General features: G+C 49.5%; 1 protein-coding gene across 21 annotated transcripts in view; it reads left to right on the forward strand.

Annotated features, from left to right (window-relative positions):
* Positions 1 to 26,840, forward strand: part of ZNF618 (zinc finger protein 618) — a 114,933-nt gene that overhangs the window by 52,995 nt on the left and 35,098 nt on the right. For 10 of the 21 annotated variants that reach the window (XM_057498946.1, XM_057498944.1, XM_057498950.1 and 7 more), the window contains exons 3-11: positions 31 to 290; positions 9,724 to 9,819; positions 13,222 to 13,299; positions 13,963 to 14,001; positions 18,734 to 18,823; positions 19,675 to 19,710; positions 19,803 to 19,880; positions 25,905 to 25,964; positions 26,498 to 26,587. In XM_057498946.1, the coding sequence (XP_057354929.1) occupies positions 31 to 290; positions 9,724 to 9,819; positions 13,222 to 13,299; positions 13,963 to 14,001; positions 18,734 to 18,823; positions 19,675 to 19,710; positions 19,803 to 19,880; positions 25,905 to 25,964; positions 26,498 to 26,587 (827 nt within the window). The remainder of the gene's footprint in view (positions 1 to 30; positions 291 to 9,723; positions 9,820 to 13,221; positions 13,300 to 13,962; positions 14,002 to 18,733; positions 18,824 to 19,674; positions 19,711 to 19,802; positions 19,881 to 25,904; positions 25,965 to 26,497; positions 26,588 to 26,840) is intronic. The other 11 variants (XM_057498951.1, XM_057498954.1, XM_057498955.1 and 8 more) reach the window with 5 other exon arrangements.

Raw genomic sequence — 26,840 nt, forward strand, 5'->3', positions numbered from 1 at the left:
CCACACCGAACAGATTCTCTTCTTCCCCAGGGAGCGCTTGAAGCGCAGCCAGAAGAGCACCAAGGTGGAGGGGCCAGAGCCTGTGCCGCCTGAGGCCTCGCTGAGCGCCGAGCAGGGAACAATGACCGAGGTCAAGGTGAAGACGGAGCTGCCTGACGACTACATCCAGGAGGTGATCTGGCAGGGTGAGGCCAAGGAGGAGAAGAAGGCGGTCAGCAAGGATGGGACTGGAGATGTGCCCGCTGAGATCTGCGTGGTCATAGGTGGCGTCCGCAACCAGCAGACCCTCGGTGAGTCCACCCGCCAGGTTGGGGCTGAGACCAGGGCTGGAACGTGGGGCCAGAGGCCTGGGGAGAAGAGGCCCGGGACCTCTGCCCCTCCCTGGCCGAGAGAACCTTCGGCGCCACCCCTCTGCCTGCAGGGAAAGAGCTAGGCTCCTTAGACTTGCCCTTGCATCCTCAGTTCTAGTCCGGAGCTCTTCTCTTTCCACCGGATGTTGCAAAATGTTGTCCATCCTTTAAGATTTTGCTCAATCAAGTGCCTGGAACCTTCTGCAGGCCCAGGGAATCCCTCGTGCTGTGGAGCCCCCATGCCCCCTGTGGGTCTCTGCACAGCCTCTTACCACTGTGTCCTAAATGCCTGTCTGCGTTTCTCCCTCCTCCCCTTTACTGGGGACTCCCAGAGGCAACTCCCAGCGCGAGTCCTGCTCAGAGCAGATGCCCTGTCAGGATCCGATCCATGGCAGATTGGCGTCTTCCCCTGTCTCTTTGGTCTGGGACAGGCCCAGAAGAGCTCTGTGGAAACAAGCTTCTTAGAAATCATCTCTCCCCCTCACTTTCCAGCATGAGGCAGGGGATACTGCTCAGGGCTGCCTGCACTCCTGCCAGGTTCCCAGACTCAAATACCCACAAGGCCCAACAGACAATATTTATTTCACATAGTAGAGATGAGCCAGCCACGCAGGTGGTGGAGCCAGCATCCAGCTGGAGAGCCCACCTCATATATGGAGGGGGGTCACTCCTCAGCTTCCAAGGGAACTAGGTGGGGAGCTGGGCTCAGCATGGCCAGATCTCTGGGCATGCCACATGCCAGAATTGAGAATTTTGATGTGGATTCTTCTGGCTGTAAATGTTGGCAACTAATTCAGCTACTGAAATCTGCCAAACAAAACATATCTGTGAGTCAGAGTCATTCTATGGGCCACAAGTTTGCAGCCTCTGGTCTGTAAAATTAAGTCCACGTGCCTCAGCCTGGCATTGAGGCTTTGCCTATTTTCTACCCAGACTTCATTTTCATCCATGCCCTCCTCTACATTTCTTGTGCTTGATGTGTTCTTAGACGATGCCACCACCCCTGCCTTTGCCTGTCCTCCCTGGGCCGGCTTGGCTCACTTCCTCCTGACTCCTAGGCTCATGTCCCATGTGTGGCATGCAGGACTTTGTGGGGAAGTTCCCCTGAGCTGTTTCCCTAAATATAGACTCAAGTCCTATGGCCTTTTCCCAACCACTGTGGACCAGCCTCATGCTCCCTTTCAGCTGATCCTTTGCTGCTTGTGGCCACTGTCAGCCCCCCTGGGTCACTCCAGCATCCCACCAATGGCCTTGGTTTCATGTCTCACTATTTTGCTCACCAGGGACTTTGGTGAAAACAAAACACTGACCGTCTCACTCCCTGCTTATAAACTTGGGATTCTCCAGTGTGACTTAGGTCAAGGCTGTAGATAGCATCAAGCTCCATTACCTGAGCCTTCTAGCACCGTTTCTGATTTCTGATCTTCCCGGACCTTTCATTCCAACACACTCTGCTCTCCTGCAGCATTTCCTGCCCTTTGCCCATGCTCTTTCCTCTCCCTGCAATGCCTTGGCCCATTTCCACACGCCCAAATCCAACCTATCCTTCAAGGCCAACTCCAGTGCCACCATCTCCCAGAAGCCTTCCTTAATCTCTTGTGGTCAGAAGTGGTCTGTTTCTACTCTCCCTTCACTTGGGTGCTTTCCATTACCCACTTTAGATTAGAGGGCCTCTGTCCATGCCTGCTTCTGCCATGAGATTGGGAGCCCTTGTTCCTACCCCACAGTACCTAGCAAGGTACTGGCTTCTAGGAAGCAGCATTGACATGGGTGGTATAGCTGTCAGGATGGGGCTGGATTATGCCACAGTAACAAAAAGTCCTAAAAGTAATGAGATCTTGGTGGCTAAAAACCACAGAGGTTTATTAATTTCTTATTGACATGGTATTTCCATTGTGGGTCATCTGGGGGCCCTGCTCTGCTCCAGACCCAGGCCAAATGCAGCCATTAGATGGAATGCTGCCAGCCAGGTGACAGAGGGAAAGAAAGCTCTGGAAGGACTCATGCTGGCAAATAGCTGCAGCCCACAAGTGAGAAGTGTAAATTTCCCTCACAGTCATTGGCCAGATTAGTCACATGGCCCCACCCAACCTCAGGAGGCCAGGAAATGCCATCCTCCCATGTGACAGAAGGGGGATGCAGATATTTGGTGATGAGCATGAGTGACTTAGCTCAGTGCCAAACGGAAGAAGAGTCTGTTCCGGGCCTGTGTCTAACCTCCCCCATCACTTTTCACTAGTCAGGGACAAGGACCCTGTCAGCCACTAGTGGGCCTGTCCATTAGCCACGGGGAGGACATGCCTTCGCTCACTTTGTGGGAAGTGTTTTAAGACTCACTGGACCCTGTAGCTATTCATGCCCTTCACCAGGATATGCCCAGTGAAGAGGAGTTGAATCTGAATCTTGGGATGCAGCCAGCAGTTGGGATTCGGTGGGGAAAGCCTTGAGCAACCGTGCTAGGAAGAGGTTGGGAGTCCTCCCTGGGCCAGCTGCCTGCACAGTGAGAGGCCCCCAGGGCCTCATGCCAGCCCCTGACACTGGTTTCCAGCTCAGCTGCTGCTCAGCAGCAGGGCCCTTGGCCTGGCTCTGCCTTAGTGTCCTCTTCTGTTACGTGAGGCATGCTGCTCCCAGTCCCATCCACCTCGTCGGTGTGCACTTTGAAAGGGGCACTGGAATAATGTTGTGTGAGGCAAATGAGCTCACTTCATCAGACTGTGAGTGAATCCAGGCTCTCTGACTTCATGACTGTTGTACCTTTGGCAAGCTCCTTGACCTCTCTGGGCCTCAGTTCTCACAATTGCCAATTCATAGGGTTATGTGAGGATTCAGTAAGATAATGTATATAAAGCAGTCAACAATGTACATAGTAAATGATTAGCTATTATTAGCAATCATACTAGAATTCCTAGTATAAAGCACCTCTTGAAGGGGAAAGAGTAGTACTACTTGCTGCCCTTTTCCCAAGTCTAAGAAATAAGGCAGTGTGATGTGGAGAAAAAATAGGGTGGGGAGGAAAGTTGGCACTGGATGAGGTGTCAGAAGACGTGCGTTCTAGTTGGGCTTTGGTTTTCTCATCTGAGAACCGGACAGGGCAACCTGTCCAATGCCTGGAGCTCCTTCTAGCATTGCCTTCCTAGAATCCAGGGACGTTGAGTAGGTTGTACAGTTTCTGAGTAATCTGCTTTTGGCAGACCCTCATGGCAAAGGTGGGAAGCCATCGGGACAGGTGAGAGCTGGAGCTGCCATTTTGGAGCCCCTGGCAGGGAAGGGCCAGGACCCTCCCTGCTGGTCAGGGTGGCTTATCTTGTATCCAGAAAGGTAGAGTTTCCTCCTTGAGGGTGTAGTTTCAGCCAAGGGTTAGGTTCAGTGGAATCTGGCTTGGCCTCCATTCTAGGAAACAAAAACATAAAAAAAAAAAATCCGTGTTAGAATTGAACCTTTTGAACTCATCTGATCCCAAGATGGCAAGTAGATTTTATCTTGTGGGCCAAGTCCAATCACTTACTGCTGGCTCTTTGGGGTTCTGTGTTGAAGATGCTAAGGGGGTGGCATGATTGATCATTGATGCCTGCCAACAGATTTAGAAGTGGGCAGTGGAGCTACACATGCTCTGGATTTGACACTCCTGACCCTCTCATTTTATAGAGGGGCAAACAAAGGCTTGTGGAAAGGAAGAGAGTTGCCCTGGGCCACACGGCAAGTCTGTGATGTTTTCTTCCACTTGGTGGAGGGCGCATTCCACCTCAGCAACTCCCTCCCACCTGCTTCTGGAAATAAAACAAGGAGGGAATATTCTCCCAGGGATCTGGCCAGGGTGGAATGCTGATTAGAGTGTCCCCTTAATGTGAGTGCATGCCACCGTGTGCATTGCCCTGGTGGCTGGGCACTGTGGAGTTAACATGTTTCTGAGCACTTGGCAGGAGAGTGCAGGGTTCTGCAGAGCAGAGGGCCTCTTGAGTGCCCCACTCACCCAGCCACGCTCAGGGCTCAGAGCCGGGCTCTGCTGCTGAATAGAATAGTGTTCCTGTTCGGCCACTCGCTGCTGTGCCATGAGGGAACCTCCCGTTTGCCTTTTCTCTGAGCTCCGTCCGCCTCGATTCCACCCCCAAGTCTTCACTGGCCCTTTAACAGCCATCAAACAAACAGTGTTCCCAATGACACAAACATTATCCGAGGCACTTCCCGTGGAGGAGCCCGGGGTATGGACACATGGAGGGCATTTGGCAGCTTCTCGGGCTGGGAGATTCGGGAGGGATATTCGTGCCCAGAATCTGGCTGCCAAGCTTGCAGTGTTTGCTGCTGTGTCCCTGCGCCCAGAAGTTCTTGTGCCAGAAAGGGTATCTCTCACTCCTAGAAAGACTGTCACTGCCCCTAGAGCCAGTGGGGGGAGACCCTGAATTTTCTTTTTTAGCAAAAAGAGCAGAGGTAATACTGAACTTAAGACTTTGTTGAATAAAACCAGAAGTGAAAGGAAGTGGGTTAATAGATGCCTGTTCCCAGTGACAAGTTGTATGCAGAACTCTGCCGAGCAGCTCCGAGGAGTGGCAGAACTGCCTCTGAGGTCTCAGGAATGCTATGAGGCATGCTATACACGAGGCGCTACCATTGTTACTCCCCAGTTCCATATTCATGGCAAGCATTGCCAATTGATCACTGCGTGCTGTCCCAACACTGCACCTCAGAATCCTTCTCAACACAGTACACCAAGGAGTCACTGCCTGTCAGGCACAATTGAAATCAGCGAAATGGAAACCTGTTTGCCATCCTTGTCCTGGATAGTAAAGATGAGGCAAGCTGGGTTTATGACAGTCGGAGCATGCCAGCCCATGGTGCAGCATTTCCTGGTTATGAGGGAGGATGGCCAGATTCCATCATGGTGGTCAGAATGTACTGCCAGGCACTGGGTGCTCTTCTCTGCACTGGGGGGCCATTAGTCCTTAATCCTGAGGCAGTGACGCATTAGGGAGCCTGGAGAGAGCTGCAATGCTTGGAGACCTGGTAGTCCAGGGCTTCCCCAGTGGTGGTACAGGTGCCCATGGAGGGAGGGAGTGACCCAGCTGGGCTTCTCTTGGGATGCAGTGAGGTTATTTCCAGAGAGAGAACTCAGTGTGGGAGAGGAGCCCCAAGGAAGAGCTAAGGGCTATTTATTCTGGGAGGAGGAGATTGGGGATGGGGGCTGGCAGTGGGGGTGCAGGGGGGATGATGCAATCTAAGTATTCACAGCTTTGAGCATTTTGTTGTGAGAGGATGGAATGGACACATTCAGCGTAGCCCCAACCAGTAGAGGGAAGTCACCAGGAGGTGATTTCAACTCAGCGAAAGGAAGGACTTCGTGATTTGGGTAGCTGTTTGGTAACCGGATGTAGGCCTGTGAGGGGGCGAGTTTCTGTCCTGGAGATGGGTGAGCAGAGAAGGTCGCTGGATGGGGTCCAGGAGGGAGAGTCCAGGATCAGATGGGAGACTGCAAGGATGTTACTGAGCACCAAGGGGTGGAGGTGTTTTCACACACACAGGGCTGCCCAAGTAGGAGAGGCAGGAGGAGGCGGTGGAGGGGGCTCGAGCCAGGAGGCAGCAGCGAGACCCCGACTTCGGAAGGAGTGACAGAAGAGTGGAGCAGACAGCCGTTCAGACACAGCCATGTGGGTTTTGGTCTGTGACAAACCCAGGCAGCGAAGGTGCCAGGTCCTGCTTCGTAGTGCCGGCTGACAGTTAGTTTCCTGTTTCAATAGGTTGTTGGCAGAGTTTTGCACCTGAGCCTGCCAGAACCAACACTCAGCTCTTTGCTGCAGCCGCTCAAATAGGAGGGGTTCTGGCCACCCTCCCAGGCTTGTCTCTGCTGCTGACTCTTCATCTGGTGGGAAGGAAGTCCTGGTTGGAGGGTTCCCATTGGAAAGAGCCCTTGAGCTATAATCCAAGAGACCCAGGTATGCCCTGGGGTATTAGGGTCTTAGGCCCCTCAACCTGTCTGAGCCCTACTGTCAGCATCGATCAGTGGGTATAATAAAGTCTGCCTGCCTTTCAGTTGGATTGTTGGGGGTGAAGTGATAGGTATGACATTATGTCTTCATGGAGGAACAAAAAATGCAAAACAGATACCAGTTGTGTTAGTTGAAGCTTTGAGACATTGACACATCTGCATCTGGGGTTACATCTGGGGTGAAAGGAACCCAAAGGCCAATTGCTTCAAACTTGTTTTGTTCCATACCTTCTAAAGGAATTTTGAGAAACCTGTATATTCTCTTTCACACTTTTGAGTTAACATCTAACATTTTTATTCAAAGTTTAAATAATTGCAAAGGATATCATTTCTGGAGTATTGTGTCAAAAACAAAAAAAAGGTGGCATTTTGGAAATAAAACTGTGAACCGCTCTTAAATGTATCCAAGGGAATCCAGCCCACTGCTATTTGATATCTGCCATCATCTATTTTAAAAACATAAGAACAAGCTCATCTTTAACAGTCAGAGATTTTTCATCTTTCCTTTTTCTCCTCAAACTCATATTTCCAGTCCACTTCCCTTGCAGGATTTTATCCTAATGTAATATATTTTTTATGCTTGGGAGTCTTTTATTGATCACTGTTTCACACTCAGCTCCCACAACAAGATATACATAAATTAAGATAGAAATTTCTAAAAAAACTTGTTGGGACCATAAAGCTCTGCGTTTTAAAACATCTCTTTTTCCAGATCAAGTTATGATTGGTATACAATTTGTCAAAACCAAATTTAGATGAACAGTAAATGCAAAAGTAAAAAATTACTGGAAATGCATCTCTTAATGAAATGGATGGGGTTTTATTTCTTTTGCAATTGGCTCTTGTTTCTGTGAATTAATATTTATTATTGTTGAATGAGACAAGATTCAGCATTAATTTAATTTCTGTTTTTCGGTTCTCATAAGGGTAAGTACTTAGAAAGTTTGATTACATAAATAAGGAGCCTGGGATAGATGCAGATTTTGTTTTAGCAGTGACTCAATTCTTTGGACACTTGAAGGCCAAAAATCGCACAAGGTCTGTCATCAGACGTTGTTTAGAACAGTCTCTCCACTGGAGACCCCATTAGATTCTTCTTCAGTTTTACTGAGAGCAAAGCATTGGAAATCACCTGATTCACAAAAGGCTGTAACTCGTTCCCAGGCATTCAGTTCACCCACTTTCCAAGTTCACTGCTATGTCAGATCCCCTCTTTGCTTGGATCCCCGAGGTGGTCAGCCCCCATGGAAGGCACCGTGGTGGAATTCGGGGCAGGTGGAAGAACCGCCTTGTTTGTGATGTGGGAGAGGGGTGGAGGTGAGGGGACAGGTGGGCAGGAGAGCCAGCTGAGGGGAGCTTCCCCACCACCGCCATGCTCTCTAACCCATTGATTTCAGGAAATACACGCTTGGAAGTTGATGACTGAGGAACTGAGTCTCTTAAAACTGCCTGTGTTCACATATCCCGAGGAGATTTGTGCTCTGCTTGGAAGACCCTGGTGCAGAGGACATTCAGTCTGAGTCCAGCCCCAGAGAGCCTCAGGAAACCCACTTGTCCACAGCGTATCTCCCCAGGCCCCCTGTCCCCCAGCAGGCCCTGGGCCCAGCTCCTGTTGCATCCTGGGACCAAGAAGGCTGGGCGCTCCTCAGCATGTGATCTGTGAACAGCAGCCACTGAGACATTCTGAGCTAAACACAGGACTGCCCGTTGTAGGGAACCAACTCGCTGTTCCCTGCCTTGCATTTTACTTCTCATTCACCTGCTCTGGGTTTCTGCCTTGTTGCATTCTGTGTATCCTGAAAGGTATCTGAGCTTCTCTAGAGTATCTGGGTGCAAATGATAGAGCTGAGGCTTGCTACCCACGTTCCTTGGCCTCAGAAGACAGTCCCCTCTGCCTCAGTCTCCCTTACTTCTCCCATCCATGGCTTTGGGTACAAGACCTATGTGGTCTCAGCTGGCTTCCCTGGTCCATCCTGTCTCTTTGGGGCAGAGCTGAGCTAGGCTTTCTGGCAGGTGCTTATGGAAAATTCTGGACGGGCACAGCACCTGTGCATTCTTGTGTCACTAGTGCCATCAGGAGGGGGAGAGGTAAAGGCTTGGCCCCTGTGTGCTGGAGTCTCTGCCAGCTGTCTCTGGCAACTGCTCCTGGGGTTCTTGACCTGAAACTCTGAGAGTCTTGTGGAGGTACCCAACATGGTAAGGGGTTCTGCTGCTCTGAAGCATCAGGAGGAGCCCCATGACTGAAGGAAACTCACAGTTCCTTTGGCATCTGGAGGTGACCTGGCATGGTTACAGTAGGATGGCTCTGGAGCCCTTAAAGCCAGCTCCGAGCCCAGTTCCTTGCCAGCTACACTGAGCAGCCCCAGCCCTGGACCACCTAGTCTCTAGAACTTTCAGCTCATCGCCAAATTGGGTTTTGAGTTGTCCCAATTATGTGAGGACTTCTGGGAAGACAGAGGACAGAAATGAGACCCAGGTACTTGGTAAATGGTAGATATTAACAAGCCCCCTCTCTTGGTGCTTTCCCAGAGGCTGATTGCATAGTAGTTACATATATGGACTTGGTCTAGAGAGAACTGGAAAGCATTTGCTTCCCTCATCTGAAAAATGGAGATAATGATCGACTCTTATCTGCTGAGCTTGTGAAGATGCACTGAGCTGATGTGTGAGGAGCCCCTCCTCCCCCACACTGGCTGTGCGAAATGGGCAAGTTGCACACCTGACCAACTTCTTCCTCACCTGGGGTCAGAGGCCAAGCCCTGCGGAGACATTGGAGGTGCTCAGATATAATGAGCCACAGTGCCTTAGAAAGTGATGACTAAAGATAAAAGGGTAGTTGGGGGACCCAGCAAAGAGCAAGGCAAGTGAGTCAGGCATCAGAGATGGGGGCTGTCTGAGCTGAGAGGCTCAGAAAGCTCTCTAGTGCCCCAGTGCACTAAGCTAGGGTATGCAGTGGCCATGGGCTAGGGGGACACAAGGCCACAGCACACATAGGATACATCTTCCCTTTAGGATCATTTTGCTGGAGGAATTTGGGGGAGAGATGTTATGTTACAACCATATTATGGAACATTTTATGTTACATCCATAGTATGAATCAGAGTACAGAGAATGCAGAACTTCAGGGGAATTTGGGCCTGTAGCTGCTGCTTTTTGCTATACCCCAACCTCCCAGGGGGATGCATGGATGCCCCTTGGCCAGTACAAGTTCGTTAGTGAAAGGTAACAACATGATCTCGGTCACCCTTCTAAGCATGCAGATGGGGAAACTGAGGCCCTAAAAGCTCAGGTGACTGGCTAACCCAAGACTTGGCTCCCTTCCTCACCTGGCCCCTTCCCCAACCTCCCAGGCATCCCCAACTTTAAGGGCTCTTTCTGATTTCTTACGTAATTCAGATGGAAAAGCGCCCGAAGGCAGCCCCCACGGTGGATCTGTGCGAAGCCGCTATTCAGGGACCTGGATTTTTGACCAAGCGTTGAGATATGCATCTGGTACGTGATGGCTGAGGGGCAGGAGGACCTGATGGGGCCAGCATGAGGGTGGGGGCATAGCTGAATGTAGCCATCAGATACAGACCCCTGATGAGCAGAGCCACCTAGCATCTGCAGGGACATGAAGAGCCACCCCCTCCACCCCAACACTGCCACAGCTCAGCAAATCTGAGCCTGCCTGTGTCTCTGGAAGACAGGGCTTCTGGAGGGGTGATAGAGCATGTGGAATCTGGAAGTTGGAACGTCAGGGCCATTCCAGAAGCACTTACTGTGGACTGCAACTCAAACAAGCCAAGGGGATAAAGGAGTTGCATAACCAAATATGTTGGGAGACCTTGGGTTAAACAGTGAGCTGGATGCCTTTACGCAGGCCTGTCGGCGTGGCTCAGCCCCGTGCATTGTGTCTACCCGAGACACCTGTGCCTCCGTCTAGCTTGATCATGGGCTTCTTTCCTGGGATGCATTCAGGAAGTTGCTTCCAGAGAACTTTGGAAAGTGCTCATAGTAACGGCAGCTATCCTTTGTTGAGTGCCTGCTTTAGGTATGTGCTCAGTAGGCACAGTATTATCACTGGGAACCACCCCCTGCCGTGAGGTGGGCACTCTTTTACTGTGTCCATTTTACAAAGAGGAAGCCTGAAGTGTGGGTGTTTCCATGACTTGTCCGGGGTCCCTGGTGGATACGTGGTGAGCTGGGAAGTGAACTCAGGTTCGGCTGACCCCACTGCGCTGTAGGGCTGCCACTCTGGTGCACTCTCCCAATGCCCCACCCCTCCCCCTTCTGCCCATCCAGCCCCTTCTGCAGACAGGGCCCCCAAAGCCTGGGGTCTCAGGGTGAGTGGGGGCAGGCAGGGCCTTGAACTCAGGTGCCCTCTTGCTAACACACAACAGTCTCGCCTGAGACTGTCCAGGGGAGGCCCTGAGGCTGGTGACAGCGCCTGCCATGACTCTGTATCTTTGAGAACTGTGGGCAAGGCTGCACGTGCCCTCAGCGCTCTCTGTGGGGTGGGGGAGAATCCCATAGTGCCAGTAGGGACCCATTCTGCTTGTGAACAGTGTCAACTGGGTGACCCACCTGAACGGGGGACCTAATGCAACCTGCAGTTGTACAGTTTAAGAAAAGACCTTAGGCCATCGAGTGCACTTGAGGAAACAGGCCCAGGTCTTGGGGCAGAGAGGGGCAGAATGGGGTCAGAGAGCCCTCATCTAGAAGTGGGTCAGGTCTGAACACTCTTCCCTTGCTCAGGCTGCAACCTCAGTCCTTTGCAGGGAGGCTCCACCCTCCCTGGGCCCCCGCCCCTCCATCTCCCCCTTTCCTTTCTGTCTGCCTGCTCACTCCCCTGACTTCGGCCGCTTGCTTCTGAGGCTATGGCAGGGTCCCGCACTGTGCCCACCAGATCGTGCCCTCCACTGTCAGGACACGTTTCACCCTGCCTGTTCCCTTGCCCAGAGGCCTGTCTGCTTTCCCTTCATACTGAAGGCAGCAATTGTCTTGGTCATGGTTGGGGCCTCAGTGCTGGGCACATTGAAGACATTCAGTAGGTTCTCAATTGGTTGAGGGGAATTGGCAAAAACTTAAAGAGTGGGTGGAGGCACAGGAAGGGAGCCCAGGTCATTATTATCTGGTGACAGATGAGTTGAACAGCAGGACACCATGAATTTATTGAGCCCCTTCTGTGTGCCCATCATGGGACTAAAGACAGAAAAATATACAATCTGATCTTTGCTCTCCAAGTGTTCATATTTTTCCCTGTGAGACAAGCAAGGGTGACCATAGAAAATCCCTGAATAACCAACCTCTAAAGTCCACACCATGGTTAGGATGCCAGTGTCCCTGGGTGACCCACAGTGGTAAGGTGGTGCTGTTACTGTGTGCCAGCTGCCACGAGTGTTGTATCTCCTTAATCCTGACTTTGGTCATGAGATGTCTGGGTCAAAGTCCTGTTTTACAGGTAAGGAGTCAGCCTGGGACTGGCACGGGATATGCCTGAGCTCAAACAGCGATGGGTGGCAGAGCTGAGCGGACAGTTGGACTCCAGGCCCAGTGCTCTCCTGACTTCATCCCATACCTCAAGTTGACACCCAGTAAATGGGCCTCTGCCCCCAGATAAGACCAAAGGGGAAAAGAGATGGCGGTGCCCCCATCCACTGAGATCTGGGCTTGTGATAGGAACACTGCTCTTGCTTCAGTCTTGACCCTGGTGCTCCGTGTTACCCAGTTTTTCCAATGAGGAAACGGAAGCCCAGTCAGTAGATGGTAGAGATGAGACTCCATCCTGGGTGGCCAGGCATCATCCCCCGAGGACCCTTTTGAAAAAGGCAGATTCCTAAGCCCCCTGCTGCAGCCATTATAGTGAGCTTAGCCTGGAGTGGGGCCACAGCTTCTGTATTTCTACAGGCTTCCCAGCCATTCTGGAAGAAAGGGTGGGGCCCAGGTGGTGTCAGGCCATGTGAGGGATGGGGCCTCCACTCCTGGGGCCCCTGCCAGGCTGGGTCTCGTGGACTCTGCTTGGCTGCCTGCCATGAGCCTTTGCCCCCTGCTCTGCAGGGGTGAGCTCCGCCTTTGACCTGTCTGAAGTACCCACTGGGAACTCAGCCATTTCACTCTATCTGCTGCTGGGAGAGCAGCCCTGCAGAGGGTGGGGGTCAGGCATTTACCCCATGTTGGGCTCTGCACACCTAAGGGAACAAGACAGCTTTTCAGCAGACTAGATAGGTCCTCTCCTTGTCTGCCACATCTGTAGTAGGGCTGGGTACTTCCTACGAGGAGTGTAGGACCCCCCCACCACCACTGCCGCCATGAACATTTAGCTCCATTTTACAGATGAACTGACTAAGGCTTAGTGTGTCTAAGGAAATTACCAAGGTCACGCCACCGGTAAGTAGTGGAGTAGGGATAGGGACCCAGGTGCATCTGATTTGAAGCCAATCCTGTTAACTTCTGTCCTATCCTGGTGAGGAGAGGTAGCTAGGAATGATTCTAGTGCATTTTACTGATGATTTCCTCACATGGATGCAATTTATTCCTCTTACTGAAAGAGCACTTTATGTTCATCTCCTGCTTCCTCTGAAAGAGTTAAGTATGAGAGTTACCTAAAGAAGTTATCCTCTCCATCTTATGATATGGAAAACTGAGGCCTAGCACTGGGCAGTGACTTGCCTAAGCCACTCAGAGTTGAGACAGAAGCTGGGAATGAGACACAGGCCACCTCATCTCCAGCTTAGCAGTGACTCCACAGGTCCTTGCCACCTCTTTGCTTGCCAGGATCAAGACGGCCCACAGGGCGCTGCTGCTCCTGGATGCAGTTAGCAGTCCCCAGAGGCTCTCTGCAGGTTTGGGCCTTGTGCGTGGTTATACACATTGGGTGCTGGCTGACCTGTCGCTTCCTTTCCTGTTTTCCAGGGTCCTATGAGTGTGGAATCTGTGGCAAGAAGTACAAGTATTACAACTGTTTCCAGACCCATGTCCGGGCACACCGAGGTGAGTGGCATGTGCCTGGGGCCGAGCAGAGAGGCCACACCTCCCCTTCTCTGTCTGTTTGTCTGCCTGCATCCCTCGCAGGTGACACCAGGGGCCCTCAGAGCTCATCTTCTCCAGTCTCTTTCCTCTTCCTGCGGTAGGAGGGAGACCTGAGGAGAGGAAGAGCTCCTGAACTCCGGAGAGCACACAGGGTGGTGGTGGGAGGTGGCAGGCCATGCCACCCGGCGTCTGCCACCAGTGCCCCTGCCTGCCCCACCTTCTTCCTCCCAGGATGCCTCTGCGCTGCTCAGTGTAAGCGGCCCCTGCAGGGAGGGTGCTCCTGTGTCGGCTCGTGCTCCTCCTGACAGCCCCGGGGAATGCGGGTGGCAGCTGTCTCTGTTCTGAAGATGAGGACTCCTGCCACTGAAGGGACAGGAGGGATGGCGTCTGTGCATCCCTCGGCCTGGCAGGGAGGAAGGGCACTGGGTCAGAGCCCAGCCAACGGCAGGGTGCAGGAGGCAGGACTGTGAGGCTGTTCCTGCATCGTGCGTGGGAAAGGGCACGTCCCTGGGCACTTCCTTGTCACCTGGATTGTCCTCGTCACCGCCTCCTCTGGCTTCTCTCTTTTGGCACCAGCCCTACCGTTGGTCCAGTCTGCTCACCTCCGTGCTCTCTCTTTCACAGACACCGAAGCCACCTCAGGGGAGGGAGCCTCCCAAGGCAGTGAGTATTTTCCCCTTGCTCTTCTCCCTCCCCAGACTGCCCCAAGTGTCCCCTGGGAGACATGATGCTGTGGTCCAGGCTTTGGGGCCAGAGGGGTCCTTGTGAAATCATAACACAGGACCTCAGAGCAGCGTTTCCCAAAGTGTGTTCCGTGACATACTCATCCTGCAGAAGCTCTGTCAGTAAAAGGTTCTCTGACCAAACAACCCCGGGGAAACCTTGCGTTCTGCTGTTCCTATGCTGCAGACTTCTCAGGCCCCTCCATTGCAGACACATGCCTCCAAGGGGGGTCCCGTATATGCAGAGTTTACATTTGTTCTTTTGACTCCCCATCATTGGTCTGGGGCCCATAGCTCATATTTGGGAAATGTTACGTCAGAGAGTTATCTCATGAACACCCACAGGTGCTCATCTCTGGGGTGTGCATGGCCTTGACCTCTGGAGGCAGTGTTCTGCTTTGCTGCCCACAGGCCCTGCTTGCTCTCCCTCTACCCCTAAACCTACAGGCCTGGTAAGCAGGCAGCCACATGGGTAGGGCTGGGGTGGGCCCTCTCCCCACCCGGTGAGCCTGAGCTCCCAGGTATATCCCCAGCAGAAATGTGCACATACGTCCACCGAAAGTGAGCTCAGCTGTTCTTAGCAGCACTATTTGCAATAGCCCCAAACTGGAAACCGCCTGAGAGCCCAGTGCTAGGTGAGTGGATAAATAAGTCGTGGTGTGTTCACCCAGGGAACTGCAGCACAGCAATGAGGAAGAAGGACATAAAGCAACACACGGCAACATGGATTAGCCACAAACAGAACGTTAGTTCAAGAAGCCGTGTGCGAAAGAGGTCTTCCTCTGAGATCTGTGTTGAGAAAGTACCAAAGCTGATTCACACTGGGGGAAGAACTAATTCACACTGGAAGAAGTCAGAATCGTGGTTAACCTTTGGGAAGGGGCTTCTGGGTGCTGGTTACACAGATGTTTTCGGCTTGTGAAAAGTGAACGAGCTGAACACTAAGGATTTGTACACTTTTCTCTGTCAGGGGTCAGCAAAATCTTTTGTAGTGGACCAGACAGTAAATATTTTTGCCTTTGCAGGCCGCATGTCTCTGTCACAACTGCTTACCTCTGCCACACAGCACAAGACAGCCAGAGTTGATATGGAAATGAATTTTTTTACCATATTAGACAGTGGGTGGGCCGTTGGTTGTCAGCCCCTGTTCTACAAGGTATACCACCACAAAAAGTTTCCTAAAATTATAAGTAAATATGACCCCAAAACAGAACAGAACGAAGCAGTTTGAGGGAGGTACTGGAGCCTAAAAAGGGCCTTGATTACACTGGGTCCTGACAGCATTTCTTTGGAGGCACTTTCCCATCTGTTTGCTCTTTGGATTCTTAGACACCACGTGAGAGGCAGGCAAGCCTGAGGCTCCTCCCCAATTTCTGGAGGTTCAGGTTGGCCAGACACCTGCCAGAGGACCCCAGGCTAGGAGCAGGTGAAGGCTACCCTCCTCCTGGAGCACTCCCCCCAGCCCCCACCTCAGCCTGGCCTCTGGCTCCTTCTCTCCCACGTCCCATGGTCAGCCACACATTTAAAGAACTTCCCTATTTATCTTTCCTTCTTCAGCTGTTCAGGGCCCTAGCCTCTCCGCAGCCCCTCAATGATCTGTTGTGTTCTGTCTGGCTTCCCCAGTTCCCGGAGGCTCACTGTTGGTGAGGACTCTGCAGCCGGGGTATTTTTAGTCTTTCTGTCACCTTCGCCTCCTACCTGCTGAGTTTTCTCTGCATGGCCAGTGTGCTTTGTTTTATTCTCAGTCCCTCACCCCCACCCTGACCCAACCCAGCAGTGCCTGCTCAGAAAACCTGGCGTCCTCACACCCCAGCCGGTGACCTACAAGAGCCTGGCGGTGGAGACCTGGAGCCAAAATGACTGTGTTGGAAATGTCGAGTCTGGCCCATACCCATTCTGCATATGAGGATAGTGAGACCCAGAGCGAAGTCATACTTCTCATTGCTGGTGGAGGTGGACATGGAAACCAGGTCCCGTGCTTTGTAGTCCAGGGATCTTCGATTTGTTCATTAGAAAAAGTGTATAGTCATACATAGAGGCATATACCCACTTACCCGTCTCTCAACTAAGAAAATGACAGATTAACCCCACATTCAGTTCTGCTGCTGCACAACATTGATTCCCTTTGCAAAACAATATGAGGTAACATTTACCAAGCATTTACTGCATAGTAGGCATCGTGCTCATTTATTCTTTATTATAATTCTGGGAGGTGAAGGAACTATCATTCCCGTTTTACTGGGAAATGAGAAAACCGAGGTGCACAGGTCAGGAAGCGTGTCTGACGTTAGTCACACTTGTAAGCGATGGGTTGAATTTGAGCTCCGGCAGCCTGACTTCAGAACTTGTCTTCCAGAATGGATTCCCAGTGGCATTCCTGGGACACTGAGCTCTCCTGGAACATGGTTTCATTAACAAAGAAATAATTTAACCTTCCTTTGGGGATAACTCTTCAGTCCTAATCCACTCCTGTCTTAAGGCAGGCCCAGAAATGTTGTCCTTGTCCATGTTGGAGTAGTGGTGTGGGTTTGACAGAGCTGGGTGGGGGCACTTCTCAGTGGCAGAAAGCTGGGGGTTCCCCTTTAACTTGAGGTGGTGGATGTGGCCCAGCTGGTAGGAGAGGTCATATGGGCAGAGTCAAGATCAGTGGGGCAGGCAGCTATGGAGGGACCAGCACTGGCCATTATGGGAAAGGAACTTTCAGATGTGGGGCTCCATCTGGAACCAGCAGACCCCAGGTTGCCTTGACTTCTCCACCTCTGTCTGGGTGTGCAGCACCCAGAGTGAATTATGGTCCAGATAGGCCATACTGGGGGAGGATGTTGTCTAAGGTGGATTGCTGGCCACAGCAGAGGATTAAAGCGTGAGCCAGGCTTGGAATCCTGGAACTGCCAGCCTGGGACAGGCCCTGGAAATCTGCTCAACCACTCCCCTCCCCTCAAGTCATGGAAGAGTGGGGAAGTCGAGTCCCGAGGTGGGGGCAGTGCTTGCTGGCAGTCTGGGTGAGACAGAGCAGGACCACACCCTGGCTGGTTCAGGGGTGGGCGTGAAAGTGGTAAGGCCCAGCAGGATGGTGGCATGCCTTCACCCGGCCTGGTCCCCACATGCTCAGAATGTCTGTGTGTGCTGAGGCTGTGTGCACCTCACTCAGGGACCAGTCTCTGGCCTGGCATCTACAAGGTCCTTCCAGAGACTGCAGTGTGGTGGAAGAGGTGAGGGCAGAGACAGGGAGGTGGCTGATATTGTCTGTGTCCCAAAGTTCAGCCAAACAGGAGCCAGAAACCTTCCCATAGAATTGCCAGGCTTTGTAACCTTGGGATGGAGCAATCTCATCAGATCCTGTACTTGGTCCTGAGGGGCAGAAGAGGGGCCAAAAGCTTATACGCCAGCCCAGGAGTGAAGGGTAGCTTATATGGACAGAAAAGGACCATGTGCCCTGACTTAGCCGTGCTTGGAGTTAAGTGAAAGTTATTCCCCACTCCACTGTGCCGTTTGGAGCAAGCTGCCTGACCTCACTGTACTGGGCATCCTCAGGAAGGTGGGGTAATGGGCCATCCCAGGTTCAGCCCAAGGAATGTACACGTGAGGTCCATGCTAGTGAAGCGAGGGCACTGCCCAGAGTAAGTCTAGCCTCAGACTTTGTCTAGATCTAGGAATCATCCAGTGTCAGGCCATGTATTTGTTATCTATTTCTGTGTAATGTGTCTCCAAACTTAACGACTTAAAGCAACACACACTGATCATCTCTTGGTTTCTATGGTCGGAATCTGGGTGAGGCTTCATTGGGTCTTCTGGCTCTGGGTCTCTCATGAGGCTGCAGTCAAGGTCTCAGCCAGCACTGTGGTCTCATCTCGAGGCTCAGCCGGGAAAGGAGCTGCTTCCAAGCTCACTCACATGGCTGCTAGCAGGATCGATCCTTCCCCAGCTGTTGGACTGAGGGCCTCAGTTCCCCCCTGGCTGTTCACCAGAGGCTGGCACAGGGGTCTCTCTCTGGGGCAGCTTACAACAGGAGGCTAGTGAGAACAAGATGGTGTGAGCAAGACGAAATGCACAGGCATTTGTAACCTAATCTCAGAAGTGACATCCCATCACCTTGCTGCATTCTCTGCATAGAAACAAGTTACTCTCCAGCCCAGACTCAATGGGAAGGGCTTGCACAGGGGCCAGGGTCATGAGGAACCATGTCTGAAGCTGCCTGCCACAGGCCCTCCCAGCTGTGGAGCTAGAGGCAGGTCCCATCGGATCCTCAGCTCCCTTGTGTGTTCAGTGAGTGACTACTTCCTCCCTCTGCCGAAAGGACTAATGGGGGAAGTGCAGGGGAAGTACCTGGCCTGGCACCTTTCATGTGTAGCACCCAGGAAGTGGTGGCTGCAGTGACTTACTGTCATGTAACCTCGTGAAGGGAGTAGGGGTGCCAGTTATGAACCAGGCCCTTAGGAGCTCAGCTTGCCCAGCGGGGGTTGGAGGTGGGTTTGAAAGTCACTTCAGAGCTCCCCAGTCTCCTTGTGTAGAGGACCCCTAACTCCCCAGGCACTGATTCTCCATGGGTTTTCTTGTTGGGGCCACCTGGGCTAGTCCCATCTTTAGCTCCTGGAGCCGATGAGCTGGCCCAGAAAACCCCACCCGAGTGACAGAAGCCCTGGTAACCACGTATGTCCTTCCATTCCCCACAGACAACTTCAGGTACACATGTGACATCTGCGGGAAGAAGTACAAATACTACAGTTGTTTCCAAGAGCACCGAGACCTGCACGCAGTGGATGGTGAGCCAGGCCCCTCACTCCTGGGGAGCAGAGTCACATAAAGAGACACCCATTTGGAGCTGCTTATCGGCCCCCTGGCCCCCTGTCTCCTTCTACCCAGAGAAGGTCAGGTAGCAGCCAGACCATGAGGGGATTGGCCAACCCCTGAGGATTCTAGAAAGGACAAGGTCCCCATCATACTCCATATTTACTTCAGATTACAGCAACCCCAGTGAAACCACTGGTTTTCTAGGTCAACATCAGTCAAATATTGGCAATTTTGTATTCACATGCTCTAGTGAAATTAAACCAATTTTTAAAAATGAGTGATGGTATTTTAGCATCTGAGATTACAGAGTTAGAAATTAGAACAATAAATTTAGGTAATTTATTTTTAGAATCTTAAGAATCCTCGAAATAGGGTCTTGGGCCTAGAGAGGATTCTGGGAGCTCCCTCTCTAGCCACACACCCACAGCCTGGCTCAAGCTGTGACAGTCAGGCCCCACCACCCACTGCCACTGGCTCTTCTTTCCTCTCACCTCCTCTTTTCTCCTGCCCTGGCCCCTTGAGTGGGTGCTGGTGATCCAGAAACAGGCCAGGTGGAAAGTGTCTGCCCACTCCTGGGGTGGGTAGGAGCTCACGGGGAGGACGAGGAATGGAGGCACAGGCTGCGTCCTGTTGGGGGTGTGCTCTTCTGTGGCCCTTGGTTTCCTGGGGCGTCCATGCTGGCCAGGGCAGCTCTTCTGGGCCACAGAGGCACACTTGCTGGGCAGAGCTGGGAGCATGGGGCGGAGGCAGCTGTGCGCAGGCACTAACAGGGCTCCTGTTGGCTTCTTTCCTTCTGCGGCCGCCGCCTCCCGCCCGGGCACAGTCTTTAGTGTGGAAGGGGCCCCCGAGAATCGGGCAGGTAAGTCCTCAGTGGCTGCCCACCTCCCCTGTCCCCAGCTGGGCTCCCAGACCTGGTCACCAGAGTGCTAAGGGCCTTGTGTTTTCCCACAGACCCCTTCGACCAGGGTGTCGTGGCCACGGACGAAGTGAAGGAGGAGCCCCCGGAACCATTCCAGAAAATCGGGCCAAGTATGCAGGGCTCTCTCTGGGGCTGGGGCTGGGTGGGGGCTGGCTGAGGGCAGGAGGATGAGTCCCACCGCTGGAAGGGGGTGGCATCGCTCATCCTGCAGCAATGGTGCTGGCCATTGGCCTCCTTCTACCTCACTTTGTCCACCTTTCAAATGGGCCAGTCTCAGGACTTCCGCTTTTGAAGAGCAGCAGGACAGCACAGGGCCAAGGTCAGACCAGTGAAGGTAGCACGTGCTTAGTGCCCTGGCAGTCTGTTAGCCATCCTGAGCCTCGGCTCCTCACCTGTCAATGAGAATGACATTTCCCCAAAGGTTTGTTGGGGGATTAAATGCAATCATGGCTGTAGACCATCTATTAGCACAGTGCCTGGTACATAGAAAATAACTGTTATCTAAGGGGTTTATCAGCAAATGAAGCTGTCCAGGGGAGCCACATGCAGACACTGTCCTTGTCCCAGTAAACCCTGAGGGCAGGAGCCATGCACATGACCTGCCTGTTTTGGCACATTACCTTCATTGAACATCGTGGGGACACAGCAGCGAGCAAGACAGATGTGGTCCTGTCCTCAGGTAGTTCGCGCAGGGAGGGGTCGTAAGTCAGTAAGCAGATATTACGACATAGCCAGAAGCACAGGGAGCTGTGGGGGCTGAGGAGGCCCCTGACCATCCTTGGGAATCCAGGAGGCTTCCAAGTGGGGACCGAGGGTGGACATGAGCCCCTGTATCAAATGTGAAACCAGGAGGGCAACACTTGTTCTGGGAATGGAAAGGCAAAGAAATGCTGAGCTTGGGTCTTTGAGAGCCTTGAATACCAGAAGAAGGCATTGGACTCCATCCTAAGGCAGAGCCTCCCAAGTCAGGAAGCTACTTGCTCAGATTTGCAGCCCCAGAGTAGCCCTGCCCTTCCAGCTGTAGCATCGTGATTATAAAAATAGGCTTTGGATTCAGACAGGCCAGGTTTGAATGCTGCCATCACCAATTTACTAGCCCCTTACCCCCTCTAAGTGCCCTTTGACTCATTTGTAACTTGGACACAAGACCACCTCTCCTATAGGGCTTTTGGATGGTGCATGAATAAAGTGTGTAGCTCACCAGGTGGCTCGTATTCAGGCCATAACAAAAGACCGATGTTGTTGAGAGGTAGTCAAGAGCGAGAGCTTTAGGGCCATCCCAAATACAAATCCCAGCTCTACACTTAATACCTGTGTGACACGCTGCAAATTTTATAATCTCTCTAATGCAGTTTCCTTAACTCCAGAATGGGGTGATGACAGTAACCTTCACCTTTCTGGATTGTCATGGAGATTAGATGAGATTCTGTTTCTAAAACAATGCCATAGTCCTTGACACATACAAGGGATCCATTAAATAAGTGGTACTATTAATTACCCAGGAAGGTGCTGAACAAGAGGAAACTTGCTCTGTATTATAGGTAAATTAAGTCTGACAGCCAACCAACTAGGACCTGGGAGGAATTATCACAAATTTTAAGGAGTATGGAATCGCATTGAGAAAACTAGGTTTTGGCTCCCTGCCATGTTTGCTTGACGTTATGGAACTAAGATTGCTAGAATAATGTGGCCACCTTCTGTTGCCACTCAGGAACTGCCTGGTAAGATAAGAGTGCTGCTTCTTGGGCTTCTGCCACTTCTTATAAGCAGGCCAGTGCCACAGACCCCTAAGAATGACAAGACATAGAATACGGGGATTCAGTAGAGGCATGGTACACTGCAAAGTGACTAGTCACTACATGTAGAGCTCAGTAGGTCAGGGGAAGAGGAAGAACCCTGGCAGCAGTGACGCTGGGAAGGAGGCCTTGCACGTCTTCTGCATCAGCTGAGAAAATTGGTGAAGCAAGTACTTACAAAGGAGAAAGCCGGAGCCATGCAGAGCAGAGGAAGCCTACAATCCTATAGAAGGACAGATTGGCCTAAGGGGTCTTGAGTGTCAGCTGGCTCTCCAGGCGCAGATCTGAGAGTTACTAACATACTAATGGTCTACTGTGATAACGCATGGCTTGAAGACAATTCACTTCTGTCTGTTGAAGCAGAGTACATCTGAATTCATTTGTAGGCTATTTGGTTTTTAAAAATGGATAAGGAAAAATAACTTGAAAACACAGTAAAAAAAAAAAAAAATCATGTAACTGTGATAATTCCACAAAACAACAACAAAAAAAGAATTTAGGAAACTCAGAAAGAGTATACCTCTAGAAATGGTCTACTGCCAAATCCAGAAAAAGATTGTTTGACAGCCACAACAGGTATAAGAAAATATAACCTGTCTTAGTCTGCTTGGGTTGTCATAATAAAACTACCATAGGCTGAGTGGCTTAAATAATAGACACTTATTTTCTCACAGTTCTGGAGGCTGAACATCCAAGATCAGGGTGCCACATAGTTAGGTTCTGGTGAGAACCCTTTTCCTGGTTCACAGACGTCTACTGTCTGTCTGCCTGTGTTGTCACGTAGTGGGGACCAAGAGAACAAGAGGTAGCTCCCTGCTATGTCTTATTATAAGGGCACTAATTCCATCATGAGGGCCCCACCTTCATAACCTCATCTAAGCCTAATTATTTTCCACAGCCCCATCTCCAAATACCATCACATTGGAAGGGAAGGCATTGACATCTGAATTTGAGGGGGACACAGTTCAGTCCATAGCATGACCTCTGTGAAAAAGGAGCCTAAAGTTGTATGGTGAAAAGGCAGAGAGAGGAATGAGATGAGGGATTACAAAGAGGCAGAAAATATGTGAACAGAATTAAAGCCTGCATGGTAGATAGTAAAGAACAGAGTTGATTTGCAGAAATGGAATTAGTCATGGAAAGGACAAACCTGAACAGATGAAGATAAGAGGAAAACATGATGACAATGGAGAATGGGGAACCAGTTCCAGGTAATTGGTGATGGTGTACCAGTGGGACAGAAGCAATACTTCAAAAATATAATAGAAGAAAAATGTGTGCAGCCAAAGGCAAACCTGTGTATGTAGATGTAAGAGCTCATCATGTGTCAGGCAGTGTCAGTATAATGAGACCCATAACTATATAGATCTTGGTGATTTTTTTATAACTATAAATATAAAGGAAAAAATATGCTGGCATCTGGAAATAAAATAGCAAATTAACAAATGAATCCAAGGTGAACTTGCCTGAGATTTCTCTACAATGCTAAATGACAAAAAGATGATGGAGTAAGTTTTGAAGGGAAATGGTTGTAATCTAAGAATTTTATATCTAGACAAATTATAATTTATGAGTAAAGAAAAAAAATGAGGGCTCTAAAACATTATTTCTTCTATGTACCCACTTCAAAAAATTATTTGAAGATATACTCCAGTGAACTAAATAAGTGGTAGAGCACATTTAAGGACTCAATTATGAGGAATTAATTCCTAGCACGAGAGGACTTAGGAATACTAAAACCAGGTAAACTAGAAGTTTAAAATTGTAAAATCTGTGGAGAATATAGCAGATGATTCTGTAACATCTTCCTGTGTTTGCAAATAGTAACCGCACTAGTGGGGGGGTAAGGATTTAATAATATGGGTAACTGTTGAACCACTGTGTTATGTATTTGAAACCAATGTAAGACTGTGTATCAATGATACTTCAATTTTTAAAAAAATAGCACAAATCTGATTATAAAATTGAATGCAAAAGAAAGATTATTCTAAAATATTAAAGAATTTTTAGAACACAGGAAGGAAGGAATAGGTAAAGGGGTACAGTGAAGGAGGTTCAGCCAGTCCTGCTCATAGGTGGTCACAAATCAGCAGCATCAGATCTCCAGGAAGTTTATTAGAAATGCCACATACCAGACACCTGTAGGGTTAGATCTCTGGGGTGGCGCCCAGCAATCTGTATTGTAACAGTCTTTCTAGATGATTAATATACATTGAGAAGCACTGAGTTAAACTACCTTTCTCATTGTAGACTTGAAATTACTATTTCTTGACTGTAGCAATTAGGTGAATATATACTATCAAAAACAAAGAATATTGGAAAATACTGGAATACTGGAGAAAAATGAAAAGGCAAAGAAAATAGTTAAAACAAGTAAAATCAAGTAAGTTACAGTAATAAAAGCAAATGGTATAATCTTCTTTATTAATAGAAAAGATTCTCGGGTTAATTTAATATAATGGTTAATTGGAAACATACCTGGTTAATTCCTTACCTTTTACTCTTTCACAGAGATCTCTCTCCTGCTTCCTTAACTAAATTGAATTTCCCATTAGGATTTTCATCTCTCCATAAATGTCTCCTTTAAGAGTACCCATTGTGGTTGCAGTTTTAAATTTGTTTATGTGATTACTTGATTTTTCTGTCTCCTTTTCCCAACTGTAAGTTCCCTGAAGGTGGAAGGAAACTTGAGGGTTTCTGTTCAGTATTTTGTGCCAGCATTTAGCACAGTATCCATTTAATGAAATTATAAGACAGTTCAGAGAGATGGCTTTAGGCACATGCAAACAAATAGAAAGGAGGATCTTACAAAGTAATTATCACAAAGTAAGAATATTGATGTCAGATGAATTAATAAAACAATATAATGAAATGTTAGACCAGTGGTTCTTAAACTTTGCTGTGCATTAGAATTTTCTTAAGGGGTCTGTTAAAATAAAGATTGTTGGGTCCCATCCCTAGAATTTTTCTGTCACTATGTCATGGCTGAATCCTGACAATTTGCGTTTCTAACACATTCCCAGATGATCTAATGCTGCTGTGCCAAAACCACACTTTGAGAAGCACTATGTTAGAAAATAGTGTAACACTAATAAAGGGTATAGCTCAGAGTGAAGATTTTGCTCTCGTGCCTTAAAAGCATCAAAACACTATTGTATCTAAATATACAAAATACATTTAGAAATACAATGAAATGGAAAGATTTAGTGCAACGTTTAGGCTTTAACACAGCAAGTAGACAAACAGGATTATAGAGGTTGAATAATATAATTAATACAGGTGCTCTAAGAATTTTGAAGCCTACAAAGAGCCAGTAATATATCTTTTCCAGAGTTAGTGAATTAGTTCTAAAAATTATTTAACTATAAAAATTTTAAAGCTTCTATATTGAGAAAAACCATAAACAATACAAAACCAATTGAGAACTCTACTCATAGCACATAGAACCAAATATTGATGTTCTTAATCTACAGAGTTCTTAGTGATTTTAAAAAGGTAAATGTACCTATGGAAACATTAGCTGTAAACACAAATAGGAAAGCCACAAAAGAAAAATTACAGTTAACTAAACATGAAAAGTAGTCAATTTCCATACAATTCAAATAAATGGAAAATAAAACTAGCAGTGCAGTATAGTTCCTCCTAGAAGGCACAGTTTAAGATGATAACACGTAATGCTGGCTGCAGTATATGGAAATAGTCATTTTCACATATTTCTGATTGGGGTAATAATTGGCCCAACCTTTTGCTATGTAGTTGGTTCTGTGGTTACCAAAAGCTTTGAAAATGCATGCCCTTAATTTATCCCAAGGAAATAATGTGCAAAGATATGTGCAATAATCTTTATTTTACAGTGATGTTACAAAAATAATGACCAACTGTGCAGAAAGGTTTACAAGGATGTGAATCCACAGCATTTGTTTATTAGTGAAAAAACTTTGAAACAATCTAAATGTCCCTTGGTGTAGGAGACTGGCTCAGCAAATTCCCAAGACCAGTGGGAGCCATGCAGCCAATAAATGCAGTAGTGATCGATGTTTATTGATTGAGCAAGATGTCCACAAAGTATTGTCAATTGAATACACCAGGTTACCAAGAGGATATAGATCAGGACTGGGCAATTCAACGCCCACAGGAGCCAGACAGATGATGTCAAGTGAAAGAAGAACTCTAGAAGAATTGGGAGTGAGGGGTGGGTTGCGGTCTGGGACAGATGGTGAGGTTGTACACTGCACCCCAAGGGGTAGCTGCCACTTTGGGGATTACAGATGACTGAAATTTCTCTTATTTAAAAAATTTTATATTTGTATTTATCAGTATTTTATAATTTTCCCCCAGTGAACAATATTACATCAGAAATTTTTAAGAAGAAAGAAGTTAGGCAGTGCCAAAAGAGAGGTAAAGATAAAGTCTGGTGGGACCTGAGAGGAAGAAGTGACCCCTTCTGCTGGGGGTGGGGGTGCTTGGGGCAGGGAAGATCCTGGAGATGAAGGGACCCAAGTGTGGTGATTGCAGAGGGCAGGGCTTATAAAGGGACCAAGAGAAAGGTTGGCACTGGAGGTCACCTCAGGTCCCCATATATTTCCTGAGCACCAGGCCTGGGGGTGGAGTGACGAAGAACAGCGTGTGCCAGGTACTGTTCTAAACACTTGACATAAATTTAATCCTCACAGCAATCCTATAAGGTGGTCCTATTATTACCCCCATTTTAAGAAAGGGAAACTGAGGCACAGAGGGGTTAAGAGATTTGCCCATGGTCACTTACCTAAAAATGTACAAGCTGGGATTTGAACCCAGGCAGTCTGACTCAAGTGGGCTTCTGATTCTAGATGGTCCCAGAATGAAGAGGGCTTTGAGGGGAGGGAGTATACTGCTGCTTCTGGATGGGAGCCAGGAGCCTGTTCCCACACTTTCCTCTCTTTTTTGGACAGAAACCGGCAATTACACCTGTGAATTCTGTGGAAAACAGTACAAGTACTACACGCCCTACCAGGAGCACGTGGCCTTACATGCCCCCATCAGTGAGTATCTTCTCTGGTTGGGGGTTTGGGGGCTTTGGAAGAGGGATGGGCCACCATAGGCCAAAGTTCTGGAGCTTTGCCAGGGGAGGGTGAAAGCAAAGGTGAACTTGACCTAGGGCAGTTTCTCTGTATCCAGGTCTCACCTGGGGCCACATATGCAGTAGCTGGAATAGCTGGAAAAGTCCCACCCTTAAGCCAGGAAAGCCTGAGTGCCCTCGGTGGACTCAGATGTAGGCATCACTCATCCAAGTCT

This window comes from Manis pentadactyla, chromosome 3 (assembly GCF_030020395.1).
Source record: "Manis pentadactyla isolate mManPen7 chromosome 3, mManPen7.hap1, whole genome shotgun sequence".
Lineage (NCBI taxonomy): Eukaryota > Metazoa > Chordata > Mammalia > Pholidota > Manidae > Manis > Manis pentadactyla.